The sequence below is a fragment of the Python bivittatus genome, unplaced genomic scaffold, assembly GCF_059951505.1.
Source record: "Python bivittatus isolate LINGU-HERP-01145 unplaced genomic scaffold, Pbiv_v1 ctg000590_np1212, whole genome shotgun sequence".
NCBI classification, from domain to species: Eukaryota; Metazoa; Chordata; class Lepidosauria; order Squamata; family Pythonidae; genus Python; species Python bivittatus.
Genome location: NW_028277086.1, coordinates 2,056,368 through 2,072,758, shown reverse-complemented (window position 1 = coordinate 2,072,758; position 16,391 = coordinate 2,056,368). Strand labels below are relative to the sequence as shown.

Here is a 16,391-nt window from a genome sequence, read left to right as displayed (position 1 = left end):
AGAGGCAAAGAAGAGACTCCGTCACTGCGGCCGCCATCCGGAGTGGTGAAGAGGTAGGCCCAGCGGCCATCATCTCCAGCTCTCCATCTCAGGGAAAGGGCTGCATAACTGCACCTGCCATGATGAGGGAGCTCACGGGGGCAGAGATGCCACAGTAAAGTTCCTGCAGAGCTGAGCCGAATGCTACTGACGACTCAAGCCAGCGAGCCAAGCTGTATTTTGCAATGGTGGGATAGGTGTTTCTCTGACTGGGAAGAAAAGGGGCACAGCACAGCAGCGTGCATGCAAGGACAGTGAAGTGCCGGGGGTTGGCCCTTTAGGGTAGAAATAAAAGTAACACGTTTAACCTGGAGGAAGGCAGTTGATGGTGGCAGAACACGAACCAGATCTCTGCTTGGGGCTGAGGAGAAGGAACCAGCTGGGCCAGAGCACAGGCACGCGGCAGGGGAGGAAGATGGCCAGAGCAGAGAGATCTGGGGCAGCAGTGATCAGCTGGCATAAATGAGTCCCGTCCTTGTGAATCCCTGAATCCATCCAGATTGAAAGCGTGGGTCGATCCACGCTTCCTGCTTGCCCCGGTGCCAGGGCGGCCTCTACCATTTCCGGAAGCCAGGCGTAGAGGTCACTGGTGCAGGCGGTCCAGTCTGCCTGCTGGGCTTCGTTGCGCCTCTACAAATGCCCCCTCCCGGTGGCTTGCTGTGTCTGTCGGTTGGCGGGTCTCTCTCTCTCTCCTCTCCCCCCAACCCTGGCCCCGAAATCCCTGCTCCCCTCACGCATCGCCCATTTTGTGCTGGGCTGTTGTTGGACTGCCTGCTGGGGAAGGCTGGCTCTCTGCATTTCTGCTTTCGCTCGCTTGCTTGCTTGTTTTTACACGTTCAGAAGTGGACACAATGCTGGCTGGTTCTTTACTCTTTTCTTTTAACTGGGTGGCCTTGATCAGGGTTCTGCCAAATTTCCCTTTTGAGCCCAAGTGACAAGAAAAGCTGTAAAGCTGGGCGGGGGGTTGTTTTTCCCCAGTCCTCAGGAGAGATGCCCACCCAAGGGAAGCCCGTTGGCACTTGCTTTTCTGGCATGGCAGGAAGGGAAGAAGCAGGGGGATCCACCCGTAGGGGCTGGATTAACCATGGTTGCAACCAGGCCATCTCTGTAACCACAGCGGAGGAAGGAGTTGAAATCCAAGAAGGAATCTCTTAAGCCACTTTGGTTTTTCCCTGATTCACGCAAGGGAGAGAAGCCCTTGGGGGAACCCTGCTCCACCTTGTCTTGGAGACCATTGGGTAGGGAAATGGCCAGCAGGACAGCCAAAATCTGGGTACTGAGAGGGGCAAAGGTGGATCCCTCCCCCCCGCACTCCTTCAGAAATAAAATTCTGCTTTAAAACCTGAAATCTATGAAATATTATTCCTAGAGACAGATCAAAATGGCACGTCCAGTGCAATGGCACCTGGTTTCCTAGGTGGTTGTGCGATTTTGTAAATCTCCCTGTTGCATTAGCGAACTGAAAAAGCAGGAAGAACTGTTTTCCTGTTTCTGACCACCTTTGGGTCTAGGAAGTTCATGGATATTGTGTGACCATGGTACTTGGTTAAATGTAGTTTGCTGTTCGGTGTGTGTAGACGAATAGTGATGTTTTGTTCACTGTCCATCTTTTCTTAACTCCTACTTTGCCAAAATCTTTATTAGGCCTACTTAAGGTCACAAAATAGTGAGTAGGCTTTCGTTTTCTCCAGACCATTTTGCCAGGTATGGTGGTAAGCTGTGCTTTAAAAATAATAATGGAGTATTTGGAGCTCTGTACAGATATTCAAGCAAAATGAAACTTGCACGTTAGAAGTTAAACAGGTCTCTGGTGCTTTAGTTAGGCAGAAAGAGGAGTAGGCCACAGCAATGGAAAATAGGCCCTCTCAGGAGCTGAGTTTGTTCTAGGTCAGTGCTTCTCAACCTCAGCGACTTTAAGATGTGTGGACTTCAACTCCCAGAATTCCCCAGCCAGCGTGCTGGCTGGGGAATTCTGGGAGTTGAAGTCCACACATCTTAAAGTCGCTGAGGTTGAGAAGCCCTGTTCTAGGTGACCCCAGGGTTCTCCAAAAAGCAGCCGAGTGACTGAATAAACAAGCCATGGTGGGTCCCTCACTCTGCAGCTGTGATTTTTCAAGCCAGTATTCCTTTCCTCTCCAGGCTCCAGCTTCCTCCTTGTCACAAGCCCAGCAGCCAACCGAGTGATCAATACTCGCTATAGGCTGGTGAAAAAGATGGCGGCTTCTCCCTTGACCTCTGCAGCATCTGTTGGCAGCCCGTCTCACGGTTGGAAGGCCAGAAGACTTTCAGCATCAAGGTAGTGTTTCCAAACTGATCGTGCTGGTACCACATTACAGTGAGTGTGGATTCCTAGCAGTACATGAAGCTTTCTAATGGGTATTTTCATATAGATGCAAAGGATCTGTTATTAGATGGGAAATGTCCTCCCTTCCTCTCCCCAAGAAAATTCATGAAATGTGTAATAGAATATACTTTAAAGGGACAAGCTAGAACTTTGTTTCAAATACACAAAGGGCAATATTTTTATTCCCCTCCCCCCCCCCCCCCCCCATCTTCATCCTGAACATCGCCTGTTTTTTCCAAGATCTCCAGGTTGGTGATTTCTGGGTAAGGGAGGAGATGACAATCCCCCCCTTACCATGCTGGCTTGGGGATGACTGGTTGTCCCCCACCACCAGTTAGCCCTGAGGACGAGGAAGGAGACTTTCAACTCTTTCTCCATGAGAAGAGCCCTGCAATGGATGATCAATTGCAGTTTTCCAGTAATTAGTTTAAGGTGTCTGAATATATTATAAAGTTCTACAAATGAAGCTGGCAGCTGGCTTGAAAAGAAGGAAAATGAATTTTAAAATCAGAATAAACTTCTTCAATTACTTGGTGAAATAAAAGAAAATGCTGATACTCCTTTTTAAAAAAAGCTGATTATTCAGTATTTGTTACTGTTTGAAAACAGTTTAAAAATTAAGAACCAGATGCTTTATCTAGGAACTTCTGTCACCAGCAATTTAGTAGCACTTGACAGTGTCAAAACAATTGCTATTTCAGGAATTTAAAATTGAAGTATACCATTTACTACCTTCCTCAAACAATTGATTATTCCTCTCCTAAAAATAGCTACTTGATCCAAGTGAAGTCAGCACTGCTTTCACGCAGGGTGCCAACTTTTTATTTATGAACTGTACAGAGGAGGAGGGAAGTTGGTGAGCCGTGGTGTTCATGAAGATTATTCAGAATTATTGTAAAACATGAGTCGGTTTGGCTGGATAATAGGCTTGAGAAAATCATCTGTGACTCCACTGTCTGTGAAAGTAGCACCGTCTCGACAGCAGAGGATTGAGCCACTGAATCCTCGTGGGTTCTTATTTCTTGGGATGACAGTTTGTGGATTGGCACTGCTAACCGTAGAAGGGTGCAGCCAGTGGGGATGTTGGGCTTGAAGTGAAGCAGCCTAAAAAAGCAGTTCACAACCTGGTTTTTCAACTCTTCAGGACCTGACAGCGACGGTAACGCAAGTACTCATGTTATCGGCCCAACCGGATTGAAATAATTGCTTGTGGTGTTGGTTCTGAAATGCCTGGAGAATCTCTGCAGTGTGTAGGATGAGGGTTGTTTCTGATTCCACACCAGCCTCCAGACTGAATAATCGTTGAGGTCTCTTCATTTGGATCAGGCTTCATAATCATCATTCCACACAATGGAAAAGGAAGGACCAAAGCTAGTTGGCTGGAGGTGATAATTTGGCCAGGCTTGTTCCACCGCTTTCTTTGGGAGAATCCATTCTCCTTTTTCACTTACTGTATCTCCCATGTGAGGTTATTAAAGTGCTTCATACCGAGCAGAGTAATCAACTCGGACCTGTATCTCCCTTGCCTTGTGATGGCTCGCATAACAGTCCAACAATCCTCTGTTCTCTCTTAGGAGTTGAGGGCCCATATAAGGAGTTCCCGTTCACAAGGAAGGTTTCCTCAGCTCCAAGACTGATGACACCTTGGATCACAGGATTCGATATGATTACAGATTCTGCTAGAGGATGCTGTTTGAATGGGTTACTGAGAAGCAGTGTGCTTCAGCTGGGGAAGGGGCAGCCAAGCCAGTTTCCATTTGGCCTCCTCGTTTCCACAGGTAGCCAGGATGTAGCCCTGCTCTCACAGGAGGTTGTCTAAGCATCTAGGTGATAGCTTTGTGTCCCCTAGATGCGAGAGACTACAGTTCAGAAATGGACTCTGCCACTTCCTGCAATAATTACTTGGGTGCAATAATCATGGAGAAACGGGTCCTCTTTATAGTGACTTATCTGCCTCCCATAAGACTCCTACCATCAGACCTTACAAGTTGGACCTTCAGTTCTAACAGGGTGCAGCTTGGAGAGGACAGCGCTGTCCTTGGAGCTGCTGTAGCTGTTAGTAGCTTGTCAGGCTTCATCTTCATTTGGATCTGCCATGCTTGTCTTCAGACTGGTGGACCCTGATCTTTGCACATAAGCTTAAAGAGTTTCTCCCCTAAATCCTGGCTCTGGAAGATCCTGAACAGGATGCATGAATTCCCAGGTGAGCCTCAGCGAACCACAGTTACCAAGAAGTAACCAGTTCTTTTTCTCATTTCTGGGGTATTGCTAAGGGGGCCAACAAAGGGGCAGCACCTGACCCTTTTCTCTTAAAAGACTTTTGGGATCAAATCACCCTTAAAAGTCATACTAAAGATTAGGATATAACTCTTCTGCAGGGGGGCTAAGGCTCACAAGTGATATCGTGTGTGTGATGACATCATTGCACAAATGGCACACATTACACAACATGCCCCAACCTTTGCTGACTCCCCCAAGTGCCTGTTTTCCCCCCTGCCAACACTGTTGGTGGATTCCTTCTCTTTGTTTCAACTCATTGTGCTGGAACTGGGTTCCTCTTCCTTTCTGTGCTGCAGACTGGCATGGTAGAAGGACCATCCCAAATGCTGTTCGTTGATCTGAGACTCAGAAAATACTGTTTTTGTTTGTTTTAAATCTGTCCTCTCCTTTCTTTGGGCAGGCGGGAGATTACACATGTTCTGTGAGAGCTTCAGGTGAAAGAGCTGCAGGGACGTGGTTTTGACTGCTTATTCCGTGGCCTTTTGCTGCTCCCTCAGTCTGAAACTTGCTTTGGTTTCAGAAGAAGTTATTGTGGAAAGGGAGAAGTTTGAAAAGGGGCTTTGGGGCCTTTTTGCTGGGAATTATGCCTGGAAGTCTTCCAGGGCCTCTGGTGCAGAGCCATGATGTGGGTGGGCTGAGATGCTGCAGGGGTCGTTGCCCTGTTGTGAGACAAGGAGCAGTGTGTTGGCACAAGACATTGTGGTTTGCTGTGCACAAGATAGACGCTTTGGGAACCAATTGGAAAAAAAGGTTTTGGGTGAAATGCTTTGTTATGGTGGTGGCTCCACAGCTTTGGAAGTCACTTCTCCATAAGGTGTACGTGCCTGCCCTGTTAACAACCTTGAAATAACATTTTTAAAAACTTTTTTTTTCATTCCACCTAGCATTTAGTGGATGTTTTTATTCAGTTCTATGGTTGGATGGTTCTGGTGGTTTAACCTTCTAATTAATTTGTCTTTTGTAGGTACTGTGTTGTCCAGTATATGTATTGTATTGGCTTTTGTGGCTGTCTTGAAAGGGAGGGGTTACCCAAAAAGGCAGCATACAAAGGCACCCAGTCAAGAAATAATAAACATTTCAGCAGAGGAACTGGGGTGGGTATCTTCCAGTGCCTGGGAAGGGCAGGAATGAATTGCCCCATGAATTTCTGCTGATATATTGCCAGATTTTTCAGATGGTCCCAAAAAGGAGATACATAGCAGCCAACCCTGCTCCCCGTTGCTTGAAAAACATCAGATGACATCTTTGCTTGCTGCCATGTAAAATATTGAGTATAATTGCCAAATGTTGTAGTGGCTCAATGTGATGTATGCTACAAAATAGGCAGCTTTGTAGTTTTGATTGAAATTGACTAGTAGGGGCTTAAGACAGAGTTTTTGAATCCGATTGGACCACACATATTTCTGCAGTTCAAAACCCGTCCGCTGCTGTGACGAAGCTTGCAGACTGTGAGTCTTGCAGTGGCTGAGACCTTTTCCCCCTTCCTCCTGTGTTGTGTAGAGCCCCGTTCCTGGCACCAAAGTGTGTGAATTGCAGAGAAGATTCTGATGTATCTGGTCTACATGATCTCATTTTTGGCCAGAAGAAATAGGGAACTTTCTCCAACTGAACACTCATGCTTTTTATATATATTTACACTGCTACTTCTGGACCGCTTCAGTCGAGCAGAGCTAGGCAGCATACAAGTTCTGTAGTTCATCGTCATCATCATCATCATGCAACAAAATTACTGGTACAAATACGTATCAAGACTTTTTGGTTTTTTGGAGCCTTCGAGTCTTGGCTCCTGGCGATTACATGGACAAGTCCTTGCAGTTTTCTTGGCAGCATTTTGGGAAGTGGTTTGCCCTTGCCTTCTTTTTCTTAGGGCTAAGAGAAAGTGACTGGCCCAAGGTCATCCAGCTGGCATTATACCTAAGGTGGGACTAGAATTCATGGTCTCCTGGCTTCTAGCCTGGTGCCTTCAAAAATCTACACCTCACAAGGGATGGAGATATTTAGCATATATTCTCTGCACATGCTTGGCATAGATGGTCCTAAGTGATGAGAGAGACCCTCTGTTTTGTCCTCTTGATTAACTTGGTAGCTTGATAGATCTCAAAATGAACTAGGAGATGGACTCATCAAGTGGGGTGACTTAAAAAAAATCTATTTTGCTTTATTTGGTTTGTGATGGTCTGTGTGGGACATTTCATGGTTTTCAACCAGTAGTATGTGTATTGCTGGTATTACACAGAAGATGTCCAAGTGGGATACACAGCAAATCCCTGGTTAGCTAACATCTCCAGTGTGTGTGAGACAAGGTGGCATTTTGCTTCTCAGCCTCATGTGGGGTTTCTCCTTGCGTCCTGAGATGTTTGAAACCCAGGAAGAGCTGCCAAACTAGATCTAGGCTTCTGCTGTCCAGTTGTTTCACCTGATGTTACCCATCTACCAGCTGCCTCCTTCCTGGGTTTTGGGCATGGTGCCCAAGTTGCTGGAGACAGGCTGCCAAATCTGCCTTATTGAGCAACCAGTTTCGACCAAATATGTTTATGAACTTTCTGTGCCCTTTTTGGTGTATTCAAGCCAAAAGGTGTGTAGATGGCATTCAGCTTCGCTCTGCCACTAACTTTTCTGGAGACAGTAGATGGGAGTATATTTTAAATTAATTTTACTGCACTTTTGTAATATTTTTGTTTTAAATAGATTTATAAGCGACTTGGGGGCTATTTCTACAAATTTATGAAGATAATTTTCACTCTCTTGATAAGGTTAAATTTACACCTGCTATTTCCATATTAATTCACATTGCTAAGTGGATCTAATTTTCTTCCGTTCTTCTATCTAGTCTGTGTGGCCTTTCCTAATGCAATTTCCCCCATCGCTAAATCACTGTGATCGGGAGTCGTGATCGAGTTAAATTAACTTAAATTAATTTACTTAATAAGAGCTCCAATGAGGTTAAGATTTATTGATTGTGCTTCCTTCTCTCTCCTCCCTCTTTATCTCTTTGGGGATTTCTTCCTGTTTCTCTTGCCTTTTATATTCCTCTGGGAGGCGGGTTGAGTTTTAGCAGAACCACAATAAATTTGTGAGGTTTATCAGCAGAGCCCTTCCTTAAAAAATCAGTTATGTTCCTATCTGCAGGAGGGGAAATTGTGTGCTTTCACTTTGGGGAGGCAAACAAATAAACAGGGTTAAGGACAGGCTATCCCCAGCCTGGTGCCTAAATATTGGTACACCAATTTCCATAAATCCCCTGGGAAATATATGGGAGCATCCTCCAGTCTTCCTGGAAGGCTCTAGTTTGCAGAAGATTGGTGTGCACTGTGTTCTGGTTCTTACATTAAAAGTAGAGTAAAAACAAAGTGTGCAGAAAGGTAGTTCTAAATAGAATTGAACTGTGCAGTTGAGGCGTTCCAGAGAAATGTGTACAAGGGAAATCCTGGATGACATAGAGAGTAGTGAAATTGGTGCATCCATACATGCTCATTACACTTTTCCCATCTGAAGTAAGCAGCATTATATAAAACAAAGACGTGGGTGATGGTTTTTATTTATCACCTTTATCTTCAAGTTAACTACAGTATGGAAAATGCAGTGAGTGGGGCATTGATTGGATGTAGAAAACAACTTGTGACTGGTATTGAAGCAGAGCCTTTTTTCCAGTCCCATTTAAAGGAAAAAAAATGAAATTGCAAACTTACTTTGGGTGATAGTTCCAAAGGAAAATGTGGTACATAATCTGTAAATCAGCACAAGGTGGCTCTGGAAATCAGTGGCTTGAACCTAAGTTGCTTTTGTTCTCTGCTGTGAGGAATATTTGCTCAGGTTTGTTTGGAGTTAGACTTTGACTAGGCAGGTCCTATCGAGGTGATGGAAGCAAGGTCTTACGTAGTTACCTGGGGCGAGTTTGTACTGGTAATTCCTGAGGAAGTGGATAGGGTCCTTGGGGGTGTTAACTCAACCACCTGTTATTAGATCCATGGCCCTTCTGGCTGGTGAAAGATGGTCAAGGGGTGATGTGGTTGGGTCAGTGTGGTAGTATTCACTTCATTGAGAGAGTGGGTGGTACCTTCCCACAGTGGAGGTATGGATTGTGAAAATGTCAGAATTTGCAGAAATTGCAAAACTAACCTGCTTGGTCAGAGAACAAACAAGAACTATTTTGAAAGACTGGAAGCCTTATATGGACTTTTTGTTGAAAGAAGAAAAAATGAATTGATGATTTATGGATTTGAAGACTAAGAAAGATGAGAACTAAATGAAGTGGTGAAGGGAGTTGTAAAATACTTAAGAGGGAGGAGGGACAATACGAATGTAATTATCTGTTGAAAAGAAGGTCAGAAGTCATCTGTATGTTTCTTAATGTTGGTTTTCGTTTTCTTTCCTTGTACTTCTTTGTTTTTTTCTGTTTTTTTCTTTTGGTTTGTTATTGTTATATGAAAATTTTCAATAAATATAATTTAAAAAAAGGGGGGTACCACCTGCCTTGAAAGAAGTTGTGATAGGCCCCCTCCTCAAGAAGTCTTTATTGGATCTGACAATATTAGACAATTTTTGCCTAGTTTCCTTCCCTTTTGGGGGAAGGTTGTTGAGAAGTGGGTCAGCTATAACTTCAGAGGGCCCTGGAGGATGCAGATTATCTGGACCCCCTTCAGTCTGGGGTATAGCGCTGAGACAATATTGGCCGATGACGTCTGATGAAGCTGGAACAGAGGAGTGCAACTTCCATGGTTTTCCTTAATCTCTTGGCAGCTTTCACTGTTATCAATCATGGTATCTTTCTGGACCAGCTATGGGGATTAGGAATTGGAGGTCCAGTGCTCCAGTGGTTGTCCTTTCTGTGTTAACCAAGGGGAGTGGAGTTCAGCCTAAACCCCCTCTCTTGTGCGGCGCTCAAGGCTTAACGCTTTTGCTCCTTGTTTAACATGAGGCTGTCGTTGGGTGAGATCATCCAATCTGCTGATGATACCCAGTTGCACATCTCAACCCCGGACTGATCAGATGATTATGTCAAGGTCTTATCTCATGTCTGGAGACTATATGGGCACGGATGGGGAGGAACAGGTTGATCTGTATCCTGACTTTATTAAGTAGCTATGTGTATTTGGACCATCTGGGTATGGAGATGCTCCAACTTTAGTCCTGAACAGGGTTGCACTTTCCCCTTTGGGACTGTTGCACAATTTGGGGGTCTTCTTGAACTCAGACCTCTTGCTCAAAGAGCAGGTGGCATCTGTAGCCAGGAAGGCCTTTGCAGAAATGCATCCACTGTGCCAGTATTTGGACCAGGAGGGCCTTAGCGCAGTCACCCTTGCTTTGGTCATCTCACAGTTGGACAGCCTCAGTCCATTCTACATGGGGCTGTCCTTGAAGGCCACGCTGCAGGTGGACCAGAACAGTTAACTGCAGCAGCACACAGTTGTGGGCACAGTATGCCCAGGTGTCCCTTCTGCTACAGGACATGCATTTGTTTCCACTAAGTTTCCAGATGCAATTCAAGGTGCTGATGATCATCTGTAAAGCCCCTTGTGGTACAGGGCCTGGTTATATGAGGGAGCGCCTCTCTTCCGTAGTCTCTGACCATCGTATATAACCGGCAGAATCAGCATCCTCCGGGTTCCACTGATTAAACGGGGTCCTCTTGCGAGCCGTAGTGCCTGCCCTCTGGAAGGAGATCCCCCAGAGATGTGTATGGCCCCACTTTGACCTTATTCCATCGGGCCATTAAAATCTGGCCCTTCCCCAAGGCTGTGGGCTAGCGGGAGAGGTGGCCCCCTGCTGAGGGCGATCGCTTTGCCAGAATGATTTTGCCAGACATCTGTTTTTGTATTGTTTGTATTCTCCGGTTTTAGATTTATACTGTGCACTGCCCAGGGTTGTGAGGGAGTTGGGCAGCCTATAAATTTAACAAATAACGATAAATCCTCTTTTGCAATAAACACCAGAGTATAAAACATATTCAGATTTGGAATAAAATTGGTGCAGGAACAGAGACGCAGGCGCATGTGGTTGGATAAGTCAAGGCAAAATGTTTATTTGCTAGGAGTTAGTGGCTTGAAGCACTTGGGGTGTCCCATCAGGGAGAGTGGGGTCAATCCTAAGGTGGGTGTTTTTCAGACAAACGCTTTAGAAGTGAGTCCAGCGCTCAGTGCGTTTGTCCTGCGGGTGAACTGAGAGCCTGGTCTAGTGGTGAAGGCCCCCGGCTAGAAGGCAGGAGAGCGGGAGTTCTGTGGGCCAGTCCCTCTCTCTCAGCCCAGCCCACCTCACAGGGTTGTTGTGGCGGGGAAAAGAGGAGGAGGAGGAGGAAGGAGTACTAGGTAGGTTCGCCACCTTGAGTTATTTATTCCTCCCTCCCTCCCACCCTCCCTCTTTCTTCTTTCTCCTTCCTTCCTTCCTTCCTTCCTTCCTTCCTTCCTTCCTTCCTTCCTTCCTTCCTTCCTTCCTTCCTTCCTTCCTTCCTTCCTTCCTCCCTCCCTCCCTCCCTCCCTCCCTCCCCTCCCCTCCCCTCCCCTCCCCTCCGTTGCTTGGGGAAAGAATGTGTTGTGAACCTGCCGCCCCCCCCCGATTCTTTCCTCCCCCTCCATTCCCGGGGGGGGGAGAATCGTGAAGACAGAATTTCCCCATCGCTGCTGTTCTGTGCATCGGGATCTGGGCAGCGCGAAGTTTTCCTCCAAGCTCTTCTTTGTCATTTGATCTCCTTTCACTGACGCTTTTGCAGTCCCATCTTGAGCTCCTCCAGGAGAGGAAAGGCTCGGGAAGCTTGTGGTTTGCTTTTCCAAAATGTTGACACTTCGTTGCTTAAAAGGTCAGTTTATCCTTCCTATATGATACAACCCTGTTTCTTTCTCTCCTCTCAGAAGGCCGGAAACTGGCGGTTAAAGGTAGTAAACTGAGGCAGAAAGATAATCCTCCATCCACTCCACTTTTTATCTCTGCTTTTATTGTCTGCATCTAAAGGGAGAATTATATTTATTTCATGACTGCTAAATATTTTGTTAGCAGGCTAACAATTGTTAAACATATTAAGATTGTTATTCTGATAATTTAATTCCCTTCCTTTCTCCTTTAAACAATAATAAGAAGGGCAAGAAAAATCATAGATGTAGGAATATATAATTCAGGGTTAGAGCACAGATTCAGTATATAAGAAGGACCACAGCAGAATTAGAGATCTTGGGAATTTCTCCTCTGAGCTAATATTTCAAGAACTCGGGAATGGTCTTGCTGGATCACAGCAAAGTTCTGTTGAAACCAGCCTCCAAGAAAGCAAGCGGTGGTGAGGGCACTGCCTTTGGAAAGACCTTAGGGAGCAGCATTCAGAGTATTTCTTTATGGATGGAATGTATAAATCACCTTGAATGTGGCTCTAGGCAATACACAAGAACAACAGTTACAGAGGCAATGCAACAATACAATAAAACCAGAATATAACCATATAAAACCATCATCATCGTTAGTATACCTGGTGCCAACAAATACTGAACATCAAATCCCAAAGGCTTTCCAAAACATCCAAGGTTTTACAAGCTTCTGAAAAGCAAGCTCCTCCAGAGTAAGGGATCTGCCGTAGAGAATACCCATTTTCAAGGGCCTCCCATCTTACCTCACTGTAGGGGGAGATCTTCAGCAGGCATTCTTTGCTCGCTTGGACTGGGCAACCAGAATCTCTTTGGGGTAGGTCGATACCCAGGCCATGAGCCACGTAAGGCTTTATAGGTAATGACCTGCACGCTGAAACACATCGGTAGCCTGGATAGCTGCCACAGCAGAGGTGTCACATGGCAGTAAGGGGTCTGTCCAGTAAGCCACAGACCATTTCATTTTGCACTAGCTGAAGCTCCCAGATGATCTTCAAGGCTATCCCTATGTAAAGTGAATTGCAGTACTCTGCATGGGAGATGACAACAGCGTGAGCGACCATCTTCACTGTCTCCTGAGAAGTAGCCAGTGTGTCACCAGGGGCTTCCCAGCTGTACCACTGAGGTTCTGACTATGTCCAGTGTTACGTATGCAGACTCTAGAGGAGGCTCATCAGGGCATGGGAGAGTGGAGTTTGCTGGCTCTTTATATAAAAATTGCCCTGCCAGTCTTGGTTGAGGTGTGGTTTCTCCCCAGATGGTTCCTTGATTAGAGAAAACAACAGCAAGCTCAGTGGGCACCAAGACCCAGAGTTCAGCTCTGAGCTACCTCCATTCTACTGTTGGAGTACGGGAGGACTTTTCTTCTGGCACTCCCTGTCTGACCCAGGATGAGTGTTACATACCCAACCCTTCTGCCTTTAAGATTTTTGCAATGGAGACAGATGGAGATAGTTTTGTTTCAGCAGTCCCACCTGTTGGTTGAGGAATTATGATCTTAATTTGGCTGCTCTTGACTGAAGGGCTGTTTTGAAGGAGAAGTGGGTGCAGCGGAGAGTGTGAACTTGTGCTGAAGGCTGGAATAAGCATTTTGGTAATGAGCTCTGCTCAAGGTCACGGGGGAATGGATGGGGTCTTTCGCCCTCGAGTCATTTCAGGTGAGGCCTGTCAAAAAGCACTGTGGAGGGAGAGTCCCAGGTTACCAAGGGAAGAGCATCAGCATGGGGATGGCTTGCTTCAGTGGGCAGGGTGGGCACCAGTGGGGCGGGGTGGTGGTGCCAGGGGCTGTGTTGGAGTGCCTTTCTTGGCTTTCGGAGCCAGACGTGGAGGTTTGCAGGGAGTTGGGCTTTGCAAGGATAGTTTTGTCTTGATTTCAGGGCTTCCAGCTGATTCAATACCTGGTTCAAATCAAGTGCATTTCTGTTTTCTGGCACCTCCAGGAGGGTAACTTTTAGAGAATGCTGAACAATAGTGACAGTTTCTTTCAAAGATGAGATGTCTGAGTTAAAAAAAACAACAACAATCCAAGGAAACCAAGTATTGCTCAGAAAGAGAAGTCATTTTAATTCCTTCCTTCCAATAGGTTTGGTCCTTCCCAAACCGCAGGTGATTTATAAAAGGGCTGTAATAACTAAAGCTGCTTGTTTGAGTTGTCCAGCTCACCCACTCTAAACCCACGAGACCTATGTGTAGGCCATTCACAAATCCAGCAGTACTGCACATCTTTTATGAAGCGCTGATATGCTTATTTATTTGTTTCTTATATATAATATTCATATAATATTTGTAATATTTGGAGAGTCTCCAAATATGCTAGAATCCTATTGTGGTCTTAACACAACTGGAGGTTACTAGATCTGAGAAGATTGATTGATATGCATAATAGAAAATTTTCAATGTGGTTTATCACAGGTAAGTATAAACAACTTTTAAATAAAGTAAGATGTAAAATAGCATACATGCAACAACACAAATTAAAATGTATTGTTGCCCCCCCCCCCCCCCGCTCCTTACTGCACCACGTTTGGGTGCATTGGCTTCCAGGAAGCTTCTAGGTTGTAATTCAAAGAGCCGGTATTGACCTATAAAGCCCAACATGAGTTGGCACTTGGGTACTTGCAGGACCAACTCCTTCCAACAGATTCATCTGGAGGTGCTGCAGGTTCCTCCCCTGCGGGAGACTTGGGGGAAAGTAAGAAATGAATTATTTTCTGGCAATGCCCAGTCTTTTGAACAACCTCCTACTAGAGAACTGAAAAGCCCCTTTGCTTCAGAAAGCTTTGAAGACAGAACTATTGGAAGTTGATGTTTAGTCTTTGGATAACTATTCATATTCATTTAATTTTCTTGTTGAAATATGATTGATTCACTGTGCTAATGTCAATTTATTATGGTGTGTTTTGATTTTAATTGTGCACCATCCTGGGTCCTGGGGGAGCATGGTGTTATGAAAATATAGTGAATAAATAAATGAACAAATGAGGTGCTGTGCCTGAGAAAGGCCCAGTGCCGCAGATAATTATTTGCCTTGGTTTGTTCACTGGAGACCTCAGAACAGAGCCTCTGGAAAGGATCATAGGATGCACAGAGTCACAGACGAAAGACATGATCTTTCAGATAACTTGGTCCCAAGTTGTTAGAGCTTCAGAGGTTATATCCAGCAGTTTAACTTGGACCAGAAAATGACCTTGGAGATAGCACAGCTGACCAAGCACACGTTGCCCAGCTTGTTAATCATCCTGTAGCCCTGCTGCTGGCCAACTGCAGTTTCCAACCCCCTTTTGAAGGCTGCTTGGTGTATGGCACGTTGCAGGAGTCCTCCAGCGTATTCTGGCCAGTCTCCATCCAGTCAATCAAGGGGCATATTTAACAAGGGTGCTAGGAATCACAGGTGACAGTGATAGTGGTAAGGACCTCCATGCTGTGAAATGTATCGTTGATTATCAGAGAATTATCACGTTAGAAAGGATCATTTAGTTCGGCGTAGAAGCCACTATAGCATTTCTGATACTTGACTATCTAGATGTCAGGCCCAGCCCGAGAACAATGGTGAAACAGTCCAGTTGAGTAAAGTTCCTTTACTTGCTTACCCTTATAGGCAGAATCTTGCCAGACTCAATCTATATTACTGCAACTGCTGGATATACCCTGGGAGATGCTAGGGAGTGGCTATCCTGAATCTCTTTTGCTTCCCACACCCCTGCTCCGGACTGTGTTGTCTTTTGTCTCCTTTCCCCTCCGGGAATGCACCCCCTCCCTCCTGATAGTCTTGCTCTCTCACACTAGCCTCTGTACGAAGACCTCTAGTGAAGGAGAACTCACAACTTCATGCTCATTCACTCAGCAAGTTCCTCTGCCTGAATGTCTTTCCTTGTACTAGTTCAAGGAACTAGTTAATCCACTAGTTCTGGTTCTGCTTCCTCAGGCAATAGAGAATAAGTTCACTCCCCTTTCTGTGTGACAACCTTCGGGTATTTGGAGACTGTGATCATCTCTCCTCACTCACCTTTTCTGCAGGCTAAAAATGCCCAGATCTTCATAGGGTTGGTTTCCAGACCGTTCACCATCTTAGCGGCTCTTCTCTGAACTTGCTCCAGTTTGTCACCATCCTTTTTGAATCGTGATGCCCAGAACCAGACACAGGAATCCAAGCAGGGTCTGGCCAGGGCAGAGTAAAGTTCAAAGTGGCCACTTTGATCTGGATTTTATACATCCCCAGATAGCGTTTGTTCTTTTGGAAGCTGCTTCCCAGTGTTGGCTTGCTTATGTCAGCAAGAATTTACAGATCCTTGTCACACCTTCTGCTACCAAGCCACGTCTTCCCCCTCTACTGCATGCAGCTGCTAACTGCTGGTACTTCCATCTTATCTGCACGGAGTCTTGGTTAGCTTCTCTTCCTCCAGTCCACCCTCTCACCCAGGCAGGGGTCCAGGGCAGCTTCAGCATGCAAGAGGTATGAAATCGGGCATCTCCTGAGGCCGAATCACCAACTGCCCTTTCCTGGCACTTTGATGAAGGTGTTCAGTAGAAGGAAGGGAAGCCGAAACCTGGTGCCAGTCCCAGAACCGGTAGTTGAGAGGCCGGCTGACTCGCCCTTGGCATCGCCTTCTGGCAACGGCCATTCACTCGCATCAGTGCACCTGGCTGCGTCTGCCAAACTGGGGAGGCAGCGTGAGATTGTTTCCATCTCCTTGGCGTTGCCAGACTCTGCTGCCCCACATAAAGCCCCCTTGAATTTAAAAACTGAAACAGGAACCAAGGTGCATTGTAAAGCAGAGTACTGATCTGTCACACCGTCTTTATTCCAAGAAATCCCCCTGGGCCCCACATTATTCCCATGGGCATTCTTAAAAATTAAAAATGCCACATGAGCTGTAATCCTG

The 16,391-nt window shown here is 45.9% G+C and overlaps 1 protein-coding gene across 2 annotated transcripts in view; it reads left to right on the top strand.

The window, feature by feature from the left end:
* The window catches only part of ZC3H3 (zinc finger CCCH-type containing 3), a 210,494-nt gene that overhangs the window by 74,102 nt on the left and 120,001 nt on the right, over nucleotides 1-16,391 (top strand). For both annotated transcript variants that reach the window (XR_015797541.1, XM_088148865.1), the window contains exon 4: nucleotides 2,179-2,335. Coding sequence is in view for 1 of the 2 variants with exons in the window: in XM_088148865.1 (XP_088004991.1) it covers nucleotides 2,179-2,335 (157 nt within the window). In the remaining variant the exon portion in view is untranslated. The remainder of the gene's footprint in view (nucleotides 1-2,178; nucleotides 2,336-16,391) is intronic.